This window comes from Arvicola amphibius, chromosome 6 (assembly GCF_903992535.2).
Source record: "Arvicola amphibius chromosome 6, mArvAmp1.2, whole genome shotgun sequence".
Classification (NCBI taxonomy): Eukaryota; Metazoa; Chordata; class Mammalia; order Rodentia; family Cricetidae; genus Arvicola; species Arvicola amphibius.
In genome coordinates, this window is record NC_052052.2 from 34287086 (window position 1) to 34303775 (window position 16690).

A 16690-nucleotide genomic window follows, 5' to 3' on the forward strand; every position below is an offset into this window, starting at 1 on the left:
GGGGCGGGGGGGGGGGGTCTGCCAAACAAGAACTGGTGGAATGTACTTGGTGCTGAAAATAGATGATTGGATATGAGCCAGGTCTTGGGTTGTACCGATTTTCTTTCACCTGGTTTCCTATGCCGGAAAACTGATAGAAACATGGGAAGTGATCCCTGAGGAAAACAGTTGGTATGTTAAATCAGAGACACACGCTCTGACTGGAAAGGCTCAGATCGAGGTGGGGATAACTGGAAGAATCTGGAGGAGAAAGTCTGATCTGTACATAGTAAGGTTGCAGTATGTCAATAATTGGAATTGTTATATTGTCTGCAGTTTTGCTCTAGAAAAAATAAATATGCTAATTAAAAATCTTTCTTCTGGAATTATACTTGACTTTTTTACAAGAAGGGTTCTGGGTTACCTGGAGTACCTCGCTGTGGGATATCGGGACGAGTGACAAGCTATTCTGTCAGTTCTGGGTATTTAGTTGAGGTGCTAAAGGCCATCCCATTGAGTGCAGTAAGTGGGAGCTGCCTTACACTGGCTCACTGGCTTTTTTTGTTTTTGTTTTGTTTTTCCAAGACAGGGTTTCACTGTAGTTTTAGATCCTGTCCTTGACTAGCTCTTGTAGACCAGGTTGGGCTCGAATTCACAGAGATTCTGCCTGCCTCTGCCTCCCCACTGCTGGGATTAAAGTCATGTGCCATCACTGCCTGGGCTACACTGGCTCTTTCAAAGGCCACTGTTGAAACATATCTCCCTCATTGCTGTTGGAGCAGCATAGAGCCTGGGGTCAAAGTAGTGTTGAACGCGGATGGCACTGCTGAAATGACAGTTTTTGTGTTTTTGCTTTTTTTCCTCTCACAAATTATTTCTCTGGCTGGTCACTAAGGCTTGGGCTCATCCTGACTTTGAAATTTGTATTGTTATATTCTGAGTCCTAAAGTGTTTTTCTCCATCTTTCCAGTTGGAATTGACTTGATATGACCAGTACAAAATCTTTGCTGATTGGATTTGTAGTTCAGAATACTATTCCAGTACATGATCTACTTGGCTGGAACAACTGGGCTGAGGTCTATGCTGGAATCTAAATCTTCAGGAAACTTTGGATTGTGGACAGATTTCTGTCTAGAAGTACTGGCGAAGCCGGGACTGTAGTGAAATCTGACAATAAAGCTAGCTTTAGTAAAGCCTAGCTATTTTCAGAGATTTGAATGCCAGTCAGTTACTGTGGATATCTGAAATCATTTACTCCTCAATCTGTTTTGCAAATGGAAAATGTACAGAAAAACCTAGTTGGCTTGGTTGGAGTTTATCTGGGCTTTATTAAAAAGACAAACTGCAGGTCAGGCTGGGCGGTGATGTCGCACACCTTTATTCCTAGCACGTGGGAGGCAGAAGCAGGTTGATTATTGAGTTTGAGGCCATTGTGGTCTAGAAGAGCAAGTTCTGGGACAGCTAGGACTATTACATAGAAAAATCCTGTCTTGAATAACCGAAAGAAAAAAAAAGCTACAGGTCTAGAACTAGGCCTTCTGTCTCAGAAACTTGATGGGTTTGGGTCAAAATTGGTGGGGTCTCAAATGCTCTTCTTCATCCTTGATACTGATGAAAGCCTCTTCTGTGGAAGGTTGGGGGTCTACAAAGCCAGAATTGTGGGTGAAGGAACTGGTTTCCAGTGAAGATGGATTGGATACCTGTAGAACATGAAAAGGTAGGGTTGTTTGTTTTGTTTTTTTTTTTTTTTTGTTTGTTTTTTCTTGTTTTAATTTAAGCAGAACTAGAGGTAAAAAGATTGTGGAGTTTATCTGTGGACAAAGTCACAGAAAAGCAGGTTCTGCCACACAGTGTTTAATAGGTAAATTTTAAGGATCAAATGGGTTAATATAGTCATTGATGCATAATGCTACCTAATCGAGGCTGATCAGTCATACTTTCTAGCTGCAGTGGATTCTTACCAGTGGTGGGTACTGGTACTGGTACTTATGGGCACTTGCTGGATTGATCTCTGCCAGCGTCTGGACATCTGCGTCTCTTGCATTCACCAGTCTCAGAAAGAGCTCAGCTTGACCTGCCTGGGAAAAGGCAGAGTGGTACTCATCCGAATCTTGGAGTAGACCTAGTCCCTACCCTCCCTCCACACGTACCTGGGGAATTTCATTCTGGCCAAGACTGAGGTTGGAGTTGGGAAGAAGGACCTGAAGTGGGAGGCGCCAACGCCCACTAAGCATCTGCTTATCTTGGTCAAATAGCAATAGTGAGGCCCAAGCCTTTGGTTGTGGTGCCCATGTAACACCTTGCCAGGCATGTAGTTCACAGATCAAAGATACCAGTGGTGATGGAGGCAATCTGTAGAACAACCAATGCCATGTAATACTAAGCCAAAATACCTTCTTAGGGCTTTTTTCATTGTCAGCGCCCAGGAGCAGCTGTGCACAGATTAAACAATGAGGTGAGGCCTTCATTACTGACAGTGACTGACCTGGGTACAGGCTGCCTGCTTGCAAGGATGGCACAGTTGCCCATAGGTCCAGGAGCTGACGGTGGTGGTAAGCAAAGGGCTGGAGGCAATGCTGTGGCCCCTCCTGTATTCTGTCCATCCTGGGCCAATTTTGTCATTAGCTGCACCCAAACCCAAGAAGCCTCAAGGCCCCATAGGAAGTCATAGAAAATGACAAGGCCAGCCCTGAAGAATACAAATCTAAGCACACAAATCACCAAATTCTCCTGTTCCCCACCCCCAGTACTCCAACCCTAGATAGCTCCCATGTGTCTACTTAAATGTCAGTAGTGGTTATGTTAAGGAGGCTGTGAAGGAGCGAGCTGCCCTCACCCAGGATCATACGGTGCAGGGCCTAGATCGTCGGATGCTGCTAGGAAGAAGTGGCGATCCTGACCTAAGTTCCTTGTCATGGTTCCATTAAGTATCTGCTGTAGACAAGAGTTCAACCATACAGAACTGCAAATTGTCCATACTCCCCAAACTGCATGCCAGGATTGCCAGCCATCAACCCAACTGCCAGTTGCCTCACTGATGTTGAAGTGCCATGGAAATTCTGGACATTTGTTGAACTTGGCATTGGGAGTGCAACTGGTGGAAGGAGGAACGACTTATCGCCCCTTCTACTCAGGTGTGGCCAGGGATCAGCTAGGAGCTGAGGCTCCCTGGGTCCTAGAAACAGAAAAAGTTGGCTTGAGCTAGAGGAACTGAAGTGAGAAATCAGTAATATGGAGTAATATACAAAAGGCACAAGGATAGGTGCATAGACACAAAACGATGATACAGACATGGGCCTCATTCTCCAGGCATGGACCCTTCACCCCCCTCCTGGGTTGAGTATCTTGGTATGGGCTACGAAGGAGTTGGGTTTTCATTTACCCCAGGGCGCCAGACTCAGGCCCTTCTTCTGCAAGGCCTGTATTTCTGCCTCCAGGAGCCGGTTTTCGGCTTCCACCACTAGAAGTTCCTCAGAGATGGCGGTTACTTTTTCTGAGATGAATTAAAATGACGTGTCATCCTTTATGTAGTTCTCCAACATTAAGGTTTTCTGTGCAAGTCTGAATTGATCAGCTGACGAGGTTTTCCTACCTTGACCTCAGGCAGCTCCCACGCTAGTGGTGCCCTCCCTCACACCCTTTTCTCCTCCCAAGCCTAGGACCTCAATGTACAAAGGCCCTCTAGGCTTGCCCCTCCTCCTGCTCACCTTTGCGATTCTGCCACCGCCTCAACTCCAGGGCTGATGCCTCCACTTGCAGCTGCCATATTTTGTCCAAAACTCCGGGGTCCCGGCCACCACCGCGCACGTAGGCCTCTCGTAGGGCCCTAGCAAGGAGGCAGCAGAAAGCAGTCTCCCCAGCTTGAACAGCCTCCCGCCCCTACACCCCACCCATCGCGCTCGGGACCTCACCGGATCTCTGCGTGCAGTGTTCCCGGCTTGACCCGCGCAGGCGAACATCTATTTGCCTCCTTAAAAGAGTCCCTCTGGATGCTGACGCGGGGAGGTGATGTCACGGACCCGCAACCAATCCCGAGCCCAAGACCCCGCCCCACTCGCGTTCTGCAAGGCTCCGCGGGAGTCTCACCGGGGCTGCGACTGGAGCGCTAATATGCGCGACCCCAGCCTTTGCAGAGCGCCCCGTGTCCGGCCGGCCTCTGCCTTGAGTTCTTGGAGCTCGCGCTCCAGGCCGAATGGCGCGGATAGTCCTCCCATGGGTCCCGCTACACCAAGGAGGCGCCGTTTTAGCTCTGAGGGAGACAGGGGCCGAGTCACGGTGAATCTAGCACAACGACAAGGCCCCGCAGCGATGCCTCCCTGCCTCTCACCCTCTCCGCGGCGCTCCAGGGCCTGGCTTTGCGCTTCTGTCTCTGCCAAGCGCCTAGCGCGGGTTCCCTGCAATGCACGCAGCCTCTCGCCAGGGCTCCCTGCAGTCTGCGAGGTGGCACCCTCAGTCGCCCAGGGGCGCATTTCCTTTAGGGACAGTCTCAGCAACTGCACCTGCAGGTAATGGGACCCGCTAGCTCTGAACTGGGTGATCTCCCTCAAGTGTTACCTACAGGTAGAAGTTTGTATCTATGTTGGGTGTAGGTGGGTTTGTACCTCCTCTGTCAACCTCTTTAGAGCAGATTTACTGGCCTCTTCCTGCTCTGGATGTCTCTGTTGCTCTTGTGCCACAATCTGGGGGCAGGGGAGGCGAAGACTCCTGAGAATCCTGCTTGCTGGAAAACCTAGCCCCAACCATTGACGACCCTTACCGTGGTGCCCCGTTGTTCCATGGCTACTGAAGGCTGTGTTCCATGTGTCACCTCTGGAGGAGTCAGCCGACCAATGCAGAATCGCTGGGTGTGGGTGGCCAACAAAGCCCAGGAGCGGAAAACCATGTCACAGGACTCACAAGGCAGAAACCCGGACTCTCCAGAGTAATCGGCCATGGGATGGGATCCCTAATGACACCAGTGGAGTCCTATAGAGGGTATGGCAAGAGGAGGGAAAGAACAGAGAGAAAAGGCCAACTCTTAGATCTCCAAGATCTTCAAATTTATGTTTATGTTTGGGGAGGTGCCCTAGCTCCCTGGGCAGCAAGTACAGGCCTAGACAGGCCAGAACAATGTCCCTTGCCACCTTTGGGAGGAGCCTCAATTGAGAAAGTCTCAGTCTGTTCCATCCATTGCATGAGTTTGGCAAAGTTTGGCCGCAACTTCGATTTCTTTCCTTATAGAAAAGGCAGCATCTAGGCCGGGCGGTGGTGGCGCACGCCTTTAATCCCAGCACTCGGGAGGCAGAGGCAGGCGGATCTCTGTGCGTTCGAGGCCAGCCTGGTCTACAAGAGCTAGTTCCAGGACAGGCTCTAAAAAAGCTGCAGAGAAACCCTGTCTCGACAAACAAAACAAAACAAAAAAAAAAAACAACAAAAAAAAAAAAAAAAAAAAAGCAGCATCTTTGCCTAACTGGGCTGTTATCACTTGGATCACTTCATAGCCTGTGGCAGGCAAGTGTTGTCTGTATCATTCATGTTCTTTGAGGTGGATAGGATTCAAGTTAGTGCTCTTCTTCACTGCAGGGAACACTAGAAGCTGCAATCCGTGCCTCTAAACAAACCCAGAAATACTGGACTCCAGCTGTAGACAGAATCAAAGACTGGTCAAATCATCTTCAATTCCACACAAATCTTTGTATCTATCAGGATGGAAACAGTTACCAAAGCACTCCTTTTCTAAGATAGAGTCCTGGAGGTGTTTGCTGCAAACACCCCAAATATGAGGAACAAGTTACTCTCAATTCAGCTTAATTCCAAAAGAGAAAAAGATCAATTTAGAATTGTTAAGAAGACAAAATAAACTGGTAAATGGCTGTTAATCTTTGATGTTTTTTTCCCCAACAACATTCTTTTTTTTTTTTTTTTGGTTTTTCGAGACAGGGTTTCTCTGCAGCTTTTTTAGAGCCTGTCCTGGAACTAGCTCTTGTAGACCAGGCTGGCCTCAAACTCACAAGAGATCCGCCTGCCTCTGCCTCCCGAGTGCTGGGATTAAAGGCGTGCGCCACCACCGCCTGGCTCCCAACAACATTCTTAACTCATTGATTTAAAGGTGCTTTTTGTTGTTGTTTTGTGTATGGTTATTTTGTATGTTTGTGCACCAAACGCAGTTCCTGAGGAGACTAGAAGAGGGAACCCCTGGATGTTGTATAATTTTAAGATGTACTAATTTGTTTATGCTGTGGAAAATTTGTTGTAACGATGCAAAGATGTGTTGCATTTGTTTAACTCTGTGAAGCTGTGTTATTTTGCCTGTCTAAAACACCTGATGGTCTAATAAAGAGTTGAACTGCCAATAGCGAGGCAGGATAAAGGGTAAGGCAGGGCAGGTGGGCAGAGAGGAGAGAAGTGAGGAGGAGCAAAACAGAACCAGGAGAGGAGGACATCAGGGACCAGCCGCCCAGCTACACAGCAAGCCAGAGAAAGAAGTGATGAAAGGTAAAAGGTAGATAGAATAATTTAAGATAAGCTGGCTAAAAACAAGCCAAGCTAAGGCCGTGCCATTTTTAAGTCTAAGCGAGACTCAATGTCCTCCTCTTGTTCTGTCACGCTCCTCTGCCCTTTCCCTCAGTTTTCTCCTCTCTGCCTGCCAGCCACGCCTGTCCTTTCTCCTGCCTCACTATTGACTGTTCAGCTTTTTATTAGACAGCCAAAGAATCACAGCTTCACATAATAAAACAAATGTAACACAAAATACATCTTTGCATCATTAAATGTTCCACAGTATAAACAAATTAACACATCTTAATATTTTGCAATACATGCTGTAGGCACATGTATAACTCAGAGAACTTGTGGGAATCAGTTCTGGCCTTCTACCACCTTGTGATCCCAGGGATTGAATGCTAGTTGTCAGACACAGGGCAAGAAGTACCTTAATCCATCTCGACGGTCACCTTTAAGATTTGCAAGTGGCTCCCTTAATGATACTGCACTACAAGCAGCACAGGCTGCCGCACCTCTTCACCAGTCTACCTTCCGGGTCCCGCTACGGTCACCACTCTCTCCTTTCCTCTGGCTTGGCACTCAAGCTCATATACCATTCATCCCCGTCTCATCAAAACCACATTGCAAAAAGAACTTTGTTCTAAGCTTTCATCTCTAGAAGAGGCATGGCTCAATCGTGCCCCATGCACCCAGTTTTTTTTTTTTTTTTCTTTCTTTGAGACAGGGTCTCTCTGTGTAGCCTTAACTGTCCTGGAACTCTTGTCACAGAGAAACTCTTGCCTCTGCCTCCCAAATGCTGGAATTAAAGATGAGCACCACCATCACCTGGCTCCAAGTTCTTATGATGGACCTACTTTAAAACAAGCAGAAAGCACCCAAACCCACATACACTGGTGAATCCTTGGCACTAAAACATTCTTTTAGGAAAGAAAATGTAGTTTATTATGAATAATTTATTGCACAGGTTCTTCTGCATCGAGTTTTTGCTAAAAGGAACAGGAATTCAGGTGGGGCTAAATTCAGTTTTCTCCCAGACTTCTAAAATATTTCCCCTAAAAAGAACCCACTCTCTAATTTTAAAGAAAATATATTTCTTACACAAGACAATCCAAACTGATGCAAAATATTTATTCCATGTTAGTTATTTTATGCAGTAGTTCCCCTCAACAGACTTGTGACAACCACATCTTTTAAATCTGTAAATAATGTTATCAAAATAATCTTAATCTTTGAAATCTCACAAAAATTCATATTTTACAATCCACCCTGAATATCAAGGCTGCAAGAATAACATTTCCTATTTCCAAATATTTTACAGCTGTACCCAAAAAGGAAAAAAAAAAACAACAAAAAAATGAAACAAAAACAACCACATATGCCTGGTTAAGGGCTAAGTTGCCCGAGCAGCCAAAAATAAAATAAAATATCCAAATTATTAGCATTAATTTAATACAATTATAACTTCAATAGTCACTTTGTCATTGACAATGATTGCTTGAGCACAGGGGTGAGTGCCCAAGGGCTGGTAGTGGGCGCTGTGGTCAGAGCAGCATCTCCCTGCATCTTTGCACTGCCAGCTCCCACTTGTGCACGGCCCCACAGGTACTGTGTGTGTGCTTAAAAAATTCCACCATACAAATGTCTATTAAGCAGATAACAAAGAATAACAACAAAAGTTAAGCAAGACAATTGCTCTCTTTGGGATATGATTATTTCCCTTGTGCATGAAGTATTCAACAACGTAAGAAAAGGAAAAGAACACTTTTTATATTCTCTAAACACAAAGCTGAGCTCAGTGGGGGCAGGTCAACGGTGAGCACTTATATTTCTACTTCCAGGCATCGTCATCTGACGTCTCAGTGCTGCTTGTTTCTGTGTCGGAATCCTCACCCTCTGCATTCACAGTGCTTCTCCACGGGGAGAACAGGCTGGAACTGCGGCTCAGCAACAAGCCGTTCTTTCCAAACCCATTTCTTCGTAGCTATGGAACATAGGAGAGAAAGAAAACATTTCTAACATCTCTTGAAGAAGTACTTTTCAAACTTAAATGCAAAGATGAACCTTACAAGGATTTCATCTGTCTTATTTAGAAACAGGGTCTTAACTATGTAGCCCTGGATCTCTTTAAGTAGACCGTGCTGGCCTCTGCCTGGGCTGAGCCTGAAGATGTCTGCTACTACACCTGGTCAGCCAATCAAGTTTTTGTTTTTTTTTTTTAAATTTTAATAAAGTCACAGTCTAAGCAGGAGGCAGAGACAGGTGGATCTCGGTGAGTTCGAGGCCAACCCAGCCTACAAGGTGGGTTCCAAGACAGCCAAAGTTATTACACAAAGACATGTGGTCTCCGAAAACCAAAACCAAACCAAACAAACAAAAAACCCACCACCACCAATCCACAGTCTAAGCATGTATGGTCTGTGGGGTTTATAGCCACCTTTCAAACAGTTGTAAGTGGTAAAATCTTATGTCAGCCTGTACACTGGCTCCATTATGAGATTTCCAAGGTATCATTTATTCTTTAAATGTTATCATCATTATTACTGTTTTTCCCCCCTTCCCAAAGTTTCTCTGTGTATCCACACTGGCTGTCCTCTTTGTAGTTCAGGATGGCATCAAACTCAGAGACCTGCCTGCTTCTTTCTCCTGAGTGCTGGGGAATAAAGAAAGGTATGTGCCAACACTGCTCAGCAAAGATTTATTTTTCTTATCTTTTATTTTACATGCCAACCACAGTTTCCGTCCCTCCTCCCACCTTGTTCCTACTCAGCCCCCACCATCCACTTCTCAGAAAGGGTAAGACTTCCCAAGAGCAGACAACAAAGCCTGGCAGATGAAGATGAGGCAGGACTAGGCTCCTCACACCTGCATCAAGGCTGAGCAAGGTATCCCACCATAGGGAATGGGTTCCAAAAAGCCATCTCATGCACTAGTGACGGATCCTGGTCTGACCTCAGCCAAGATTTTTACTTTTAATTATGTGTGTGGGATCCCTGGAAGCTAGACACCTCAAATCCTTTTGAGCTGGAGTTACAGGTGGCTGAGAGCCAATATGGCTGCCAAGAATCAAACTCAGGTCCTAGGCAAGTACTGGATGCCCTCTTAACCACCTGGAAATCTCTCTCTAGCCCACTGTCTATGCTGCAGAGAGAAACAAATGAGGTCTGTAGAGATGTCATTTCTTTTGTTAATTTTTGTATTATAAACCTTGTTCTGGTAATGTTTTACTCTGTTAGAATCCAACCATTAACTGAGTCAATTTACATAAGCTTTTTGGTTCCTTAGTTCTGGTCAAAATGCCAGGACAGGGATGGTTTTCCTAAAGAATCAGAGCAACCCTGTGGTTCTCATAAGGGGTTAAGAGCTGTGAGCATGGAACCTGTTACTTTCCAAATCTGCTCATGGCCTGGCCTATGAGATTCCTACTGTACAGGCAGTTTGACACCTAACACTGTTTCTACAGTAGTAATTTTTTTTACAGTAGTAATTTAAGTCTTTCAATTTTAGGGTTTCCTGCCAGCTTAAGTAGCACATGGCTGTGAGCTTGCAGCTATGAGGCAGAGGTAGGAGGACTGCTGTAGGCTCAAAGTAGCTGGGTTTACACAGTGTGCTTTAAACTCCTAGGAAAAAAATTATATATATATATGGAGATCCTGTTTTTTGTTTCAATAATTTATTTTTATGTTCATTGGTGTTTTGTCTACATGCACACTTGTGTGAGGGTATGAGAAGCCCTGCAACAGGAGTTATGGTTGAGCGGCCATGTGGGTGCTGGGAATTGAACCCAGTCCTCTGGAAGAGCAGTCAATGCTCTTAACCACTGAGCCAATGTCTCCAGCCCCTCTGTGGTTGTTTTTTTTTTTTTTTTCGTTTGTTTGTTTGTTTTGAGACAGGGTTTCCCTGGGTAGGTAGCCCTGGCTGTCCTGGAACTCAATGCAGACCAGGCTGGGATTAAAGTCATGTATCACCACCACAACTGGTGAGATCCTGTCTAAAGACAGGGCAAGAGACGCTAAGCAGTTAGCTCAGTGTCGGTGCATACCTGCTCTGTTCTCATGTGGAACTCCTTGAGCTCATCTTCTGTGAGTGGAAGGCAACTCTCATCATTTTCCGGATATTCCTGCCATCCCATTGCTTTTAATAACCTGGAGGAGGCAAAACAACAGCGAAGAAAACATGATGCTAGTGAGCTTGACCACGAAGCCTACGAGCAACCATGGGAAGTGCCTGCCAAAATCCAATGGATGTTACAGAAGGAATTTTGTTTCTTCATAGTAGGACAATTTACTCAGTTGCTTATAATTAACGGGCACTCTTCCTGGTTAACAGCGTTTTCAATCTCATGGCTTTGTGGCCTCTCTCATAACCTCAGGAACCTCTGAAGTTCCTCTAGACCAGTGGTTCTCAACTGTGGGACACAACCCCTTTGTGGGTCAAAATATCCTTTCACAGGGGTCACATATCAGATACCCTGCACATCAGATATTTACATTATGATTCATAGCAGTAGCAAAATTACAGTTATGAAGTAGTAACAAGGCAGACTATTCAATATATAAGGCCTTTGGTTAAAACAGTTGCTTGCATATATAGTATTCCCAGGCTTCTCAAAGCCCTTTAAAGAGATTTTACAGTAATTGCTCAGCTGGGCCAACACATCTGTGGAAGGTCTTCTCTGCCCTCACTATATTCCTAAAACAAAGTCTGAAATTAAACTCCAAGAATGCCCAGTGGGCAATAGGGCTAACCTGAGAATAACAAGAGTAAGTCAATATCTCAGGGTCACACCTCTCAGGTTTAAAAGTCATCTTCTCACCTGTGCTCCGCTTCCAGAGAGTGGGACAGGGCCTCCCCTTCTTCCACAATGGGGAGACAAAGTCCGTTCTGAAGACAATCTTGTTCTCCATTTTCCTTTGGTTCGGGTGTGTGGCTGCCCTCCAACTGTAATAAGAAAAGGATGGACAGAATTGGTTCAGTGATCATTTGTGGCAAGATAAGCAACCAGAATATTTCCCACACCACAGCTCACCCTCAACCTATACAGGTTTTGTCCATTTAAAAATCGAGATCTGCTGTGCCAATAAACTAACTGGAGTCAAATGATCCAGAACATGCAATGCTAAGGATGTGTGTGTGTGTGGACTTCATCACATGGTCACTGATCTAAATCTACAGTGTACAGAACAACTGAAAATGAGCAGGAGAGAGCACAGGCTGAGCATGGCAGTGACTTAGATAAAGCACCACATGAACAATCCACACAATACTTAACAACTTCATTAAAAGCAAGTTTTACACTGTTAAAGACACTGTTTAGAGAACAATACAGCATGACAGCACATGCCTGTAATCCTAGTATTGAGGAGGTAGAGGAACCAAAATCAAAAATTCAAAGCCAATGCAGGTTATAATATAGTGAGACCCAGCACTCCTTATCTGGTAAAAACCTTATTCTCTATGATATATAAAAAACACTTAAAAATTCAACATTCAGATAATTAACAATTTAATCAAGAGAAGAGACTGGAAGTGGTGGCGCACATTTTTAATCCCAGTACAATTATTTTAAATCCTACATGTTAATGTAAAATAGTTCACATTCAAATGTTCCTTCCAATAAAACTATACAGAAAGTTATCAAGGTCAGGCTGGGTGAGGTGGTGCACGAGCCCAGCACTTAGAGGGCAGAGGCAGATGGAGTGAGAGGACAGCCATGAGTACATAGTGATACCCTGTCTCAAAGAAAAAGAAAACAAAAAGGACTTGTAAGATGGTTCACTGGGTAAAGGCATTTGCAACCAAACCTGATGGTTTGAGTTTGATGCCTGAAACCTGCAAGTAATTCACTAGTGGATTTTTGTGGTACACAGACATACCCACCTGCACTTAAGGAAAAAAAAGTAAAAAAAAAAAAAAAAAAAAAACTAGCTGGTGGTGGTGAACGCCTTTAAAGCACTCGGGGCAGAGGCAGGTAGATCTCTGAGGACAGCCCGGTCTACAGAGTTAAGTTCTGTGACAATAAGGACTACACATAGAAACCTGTCTTAAACCAAAAGCGATAAAAAACAGACAAACATGAGAATAAACAATCAAAAACCATTCCACATATAACAACAATACACAATACAGCGAGCAATTTCACATTCTTACCCTCTCCAGCCTGTCACAGTCTCTGCTTTCTGAGCAGTCTCCATTCCGTTCATCCTTCAGAGTCTTCAGGAACTCACTCTTCCTGTCCGTGGTTCGGCGGGTCAGCTTGGTCAGGCGGGAGGAGCTGATCTCAATGGGAGGGGTAGTACTGGAGGGACTCTGGACAAACACCACAAACAGATTGCTCCTAACAGTAAACGGCAAAAACTAGGAGTCCCCGAGCTACTTTCTATACTATACTGATTTTTGTCTTTTGCGTAAAAAACAGGGCTGGAGATAAGCTCAGTGGTTAAGAGTTCTGGCTATTCTTCAAAAGGACCCAGGTTGAATTCCCAGAACCCCACGGGACAGCTTACAACATTCCGTACTAGGGGGATCTGAGATATACATTCAGGCAAAACACCCATAAACATGAAACAATAAAACCTCCCCACAAACCAATTCACTGTCAAAACACTAGTTTTGTGGGACACTGATTACACAGGTTTATATCATACGTTAACTTTTTTTTTTCCTTTTTGGTTTTTAGCAGAGGCAGGAGGATCAGATGCTGAAGGTCACCCATTCTCAGTTAGCATGGGCAACATAAAATTCTTTAAAAAAGAGGAGCTAGAGAGATGGCTCAGTGGTTAAGAGCACTGACTGCTCTTCCAGAGGACCTGGGCTGAATTCCCAGCACCCACATGGTGGCTCACAACTATAATTCCAGTTTCAGGGGACCCAACACCCATGGCAAAACACCAATAGTCACAAAATAAATACATAGGAGAAAAGGCTGCCCTACAGTTATCCTTACTCACCTCTTTGGGAGAGTTTAGAACTACACCAGCAGCTAGTACCACTGGCTTAATAACAGAAATTGGATTGGTAAAAGCAGACTCCCGGCTAGAGGAAAGGGATCCTGATTTGTGCTCCATTCTGTTAGCTTTCCATGCATTGGGCTTTAAGGGAACAAAGAAAAAAAATCAGTCAAAAGCAGCACACAAATGGGAGCATAGATTGCAAAACCAAAAATAGAATATGAGATATTATGCAAGAATATAAATTCTCTGAGCTTACCTGTCAACATGCATGAAACCTTTCTGAGTTAAGCAGATGGGATACAGAAAGGCCATGAGGTGTGTGGGGACAGATTTAGCAGCTTTCTTTACCAGGCTAGTCCACAAAGAGTTTAATTGCACGGAAAGGAGAATTTCCACTCATTTACAACCCCCTTCACCTTTGTAATTTTGTGTGTGTGTTAATTTCCACAAAGCACACCAGAAAAAAAAAATGGAGTTTTCTAGAGATTTTGATAGTGATAGGCTAGTTCTATGCAAGGATGTATATTGTAAATGGCATATAGTCCTTGTGTGAGCCCAGAGGCCCCTTTTTGGCTCAGTTTCGTGGGGTCTGGCCAACAGCACAGTTAACAACTATTAACAGACTAAAATATGGAAAATAACCCATTATTTTAGTCAATCACACTGTCTAAAGAAATCAAAGATGATGATACAACTCATTAAAGTGGGAGAGAAGTAAGTGCAAAACTACTTATTTTCAAGAATGAAAGAGAACCAAGAGACCTACATGAAAGAGGAAGGGTTGGCATGAGCACTGTTCCCGTCTGTGATGCACTCTTGGATGTGGGCTGTCGAGACGACACAACAGCATAAGGAATGAGAACACACTGTGCGGCATGTCCAGCACCGACCTGGGGGTTGCCTTAACATTTTAGTTGTCTTTGTTGAGACAGGGTCTCTGTGCAGCTGTGGCTGTCATGGAGCTCACTTTGTAGACCAGGTTGGCCTCAAACTCAAGAGAACTGCAGGCTTCTGCCTCCTGTGCTAGGATTAAAGGTTTGAGCCACCACCACCAAGCTCTGCTACCATGTATGCGGTTGCTGGGAACTGAACTAAGGACCTCTGGAATAGTAGCCAGTACTCTTAACTGCTGAGCCTTCTCTCCAGCCCCACTGCCTGTCTCTTTTTAAAAAAATATTATTACTTTTATTTTTGTGTATATGCACACAGGTGTTCGATCCACTGGAATTGGAGGGAGTCAGAAGTTGTGAACCACATGGTAAGGATGACAGGAACAGAACTTGGGTCTTCTGCAAGAGCAGTATGTGCTCTTAATCACTGAGCTTTCTTGCCAACTCCCATATTCTTTAATTCTTAAGACAACTATGAATGATTATTATGTTTATTTTTTAGAGAATACTGAGGACAACACAGGCAGTTTGTTCATTAATTAGCATGTGATTTTTTTTCTTTTTTTTGGTTTTTCGAGACAGGGTTTCTCTGCAGCTTTTTTAGCGCCTGTCCTGGACCTAGCTCTTTTTTTTTTTTCTTTTTTCTTTTTTTTTTTTTTAAATTTTATTTATTTATTTATTATGTATACAATATTCTGTCTGTGTGTATGCCTGCATGCCAGAAGAGGGCACCAGACCCCATTAGAGATGGTTGTGAGCCACCATGTGGTTGCTGGGAATTGAACTCAGGACCTTTGGAAGAGCAGGCAATGCTCTTAACCTCTGAGCCATCTCTCCAGCCCTGAACCTAGCTCTTGTAGACCAGGCTGGCCTCGAACTCACAGAGATCCGCCTGCCTCTGCCTCCCGAGTGCTGGGATTAAAGGCATGCACCACCACCGCCCGGCTGCATGTGATTTTTTTTTGCTATCTGAAAGTCTCCAAAAAGATGTCTAAGAAGCTGGAGACGCCGACCTAACAGAACTTTGCATCCCCTGAATGTGGAATTATGGATCCACCATGCAAATGTATGGAACTGAGCCCAGGTACAATTGCTCTTAAGTACTGAATCGTCTCTCCAGCCGCAGACTCTTTTTCTTACACTCATGAAAAAAATAAGATGCCTGTGTGTCTGTTTCCCATCACAGGTTACCTGTGTACCATCAGAAATCCTGCCTTTTGGGCTGGAAAGATGGCTCAGTGATTAATACTACTGGCTGCTCTTTCACAGGACCCAGAGTTCCATTCTCAGCACCCACAAGGATTGTCTATAACTCCATTCCTGGAATCTGAAACCACCTGGCCTCTACAGGCACCAGGCGATATACAGAAATATGTACAGTTAAAGCATTCATACACACATTCAAAAAACAAACAAAAAACATTTTCACTAATCTAGTCTTCAGTGACTTTAAACACAGTAAGATAGATAGTTGCCCTATGTCTGAAAACGAACCACTGTTACCAATGTCTTCTACTTTTTATTATATGATCAAGTAAAAGCTCACTAAAGTAAGCTAAGTCATTGACAACTATGGTTTTCAGCTTTCTTTCTAAGATCTACTTATTTATTATGTATATGGTGTTCTGCCAGCATGTATGCCTGCAATGCAAGCCAGAAGAAGGCACCAGAATGCATTATAGATGGCTGTGAGTCACCACGTGGTTGCTGGATACTGAACTTAAGGATGGGTAAAATGTAAGTGTGACTGACATGCTGGTGATAAGCACTATTTATGCTGGCATTTAATGCACTTCACAAAGTGTCCGTTACTTCTCACTAAAAAGTTTGAAGTTGAAGATTACCACCTCTACTATGTATCTGTACCTCTGTGTATCAGAAGAAAGAGAATGAAAACCTAGGAAACCTCCCCCAGAGCAAAGAGCAAAATGACATTTGTCTGCTGTTAGCATTGTAGCCAGATAGCTTAATTTTCACAAATTTTAAATTTTATTTATGCATATGGTATTTTTGCCTGTCTGTATGTCTGTGTAACACACTGCATGCTAGTGCCTGCAGATGTCAGAAGGTGCTGGATCCCCTGGAACTGAAGCTACAGGCGGTTGAGAGTCACCTCAATGGAGAACAAGGTTGTTCTAGAAGATCAACAAGTGCTCTTAACTGCTGACCATCTCTTTAGTTCCTAGACTGTCTCATCATAACATTTGCTCTTCTCCCTTGAATGTATTCTTTTCCTTGTATAGCAGAAGAATAAGTGTCCTAAATACCTTACAAAGACAACTGCTGCAGGGTGGATGAGGTGGCTCAGCAGGTGAAGGCACGCACAGACAAGCCTAACAACCCGAGTTTTCAAAGTCCAAGATCCACGTGGTGGAAGAAAGGAACTGC

General features: G+C 44.4%; 2 protein-coding genes across 4 annotated transcripts in view; both read right to left on the reverse strand.

Annotated features, from left to right (window-relative positions):
* Nucleotides 1-1328: 1328 nt before the first annotated feature.
* Nucleotides 1329-4448, reverse strand: Ccdc17 (coiled-coil domain containing 17). Its single transcript, XM_038332476.2, is given in 9 exon segments — nucleotides 1329-1679; nucleotides 1941-2331; nucleotides 2465-2668; nucleotides 2816-2910; nucleotides 3015-3154; nucleotides 3362-3472; nucleotides 3687-3805; nucleotides 3891-3971; nucleotides 4066-4448. Coding segments are annotated over 9 exon segments (1659 nt in total). The 3' UTR covers nucleotides 1329-1544.
* Nucleotides 4449-4807: 359 nt separating this feature from the next.
* Nucleotides 4808-16690, reverse strand: part of Gpbp1l1 (GC-rich promoter binding protein 1 like 1) — a 45427-nt gene continuing 33544 nt past the window's right edge. For 2 of the 3 annotated variants that reach the window (XM_038332478.1, XM_038332477.1), the window contains exons 8-12: nucleotides 13410-13550; nucleotides 12610-12768; nucleotides 11276-11400; nucleotides 10502-10604; nucleotides 7570-8443 (exon numbers count right to left, since the gene is read on the reverse strand). In XM_038332478.1, coding sequence (XP_038188406.1) covers nucleotides 8291-8443; nucleotides 10502-10604; nucleotides 11276-11400; nucleotides 12610-12768; nucleotides 13410-13550 — 681 coding nt within the window. In that variant the 3' untranslated portion in view covers nucleotides 7570-8290. Of the gene's footprint in view, nucleotides 4945-7569; nucleotides 8444-10501; nucleotides 10605-11275; nucleotides 11401-12609; nucleotides 12769-13409; nucleotides 13551-16690 lie in introns of those variants that run through there. The other variant, XM_038332479.1, reaches the window with a different exon arrangement.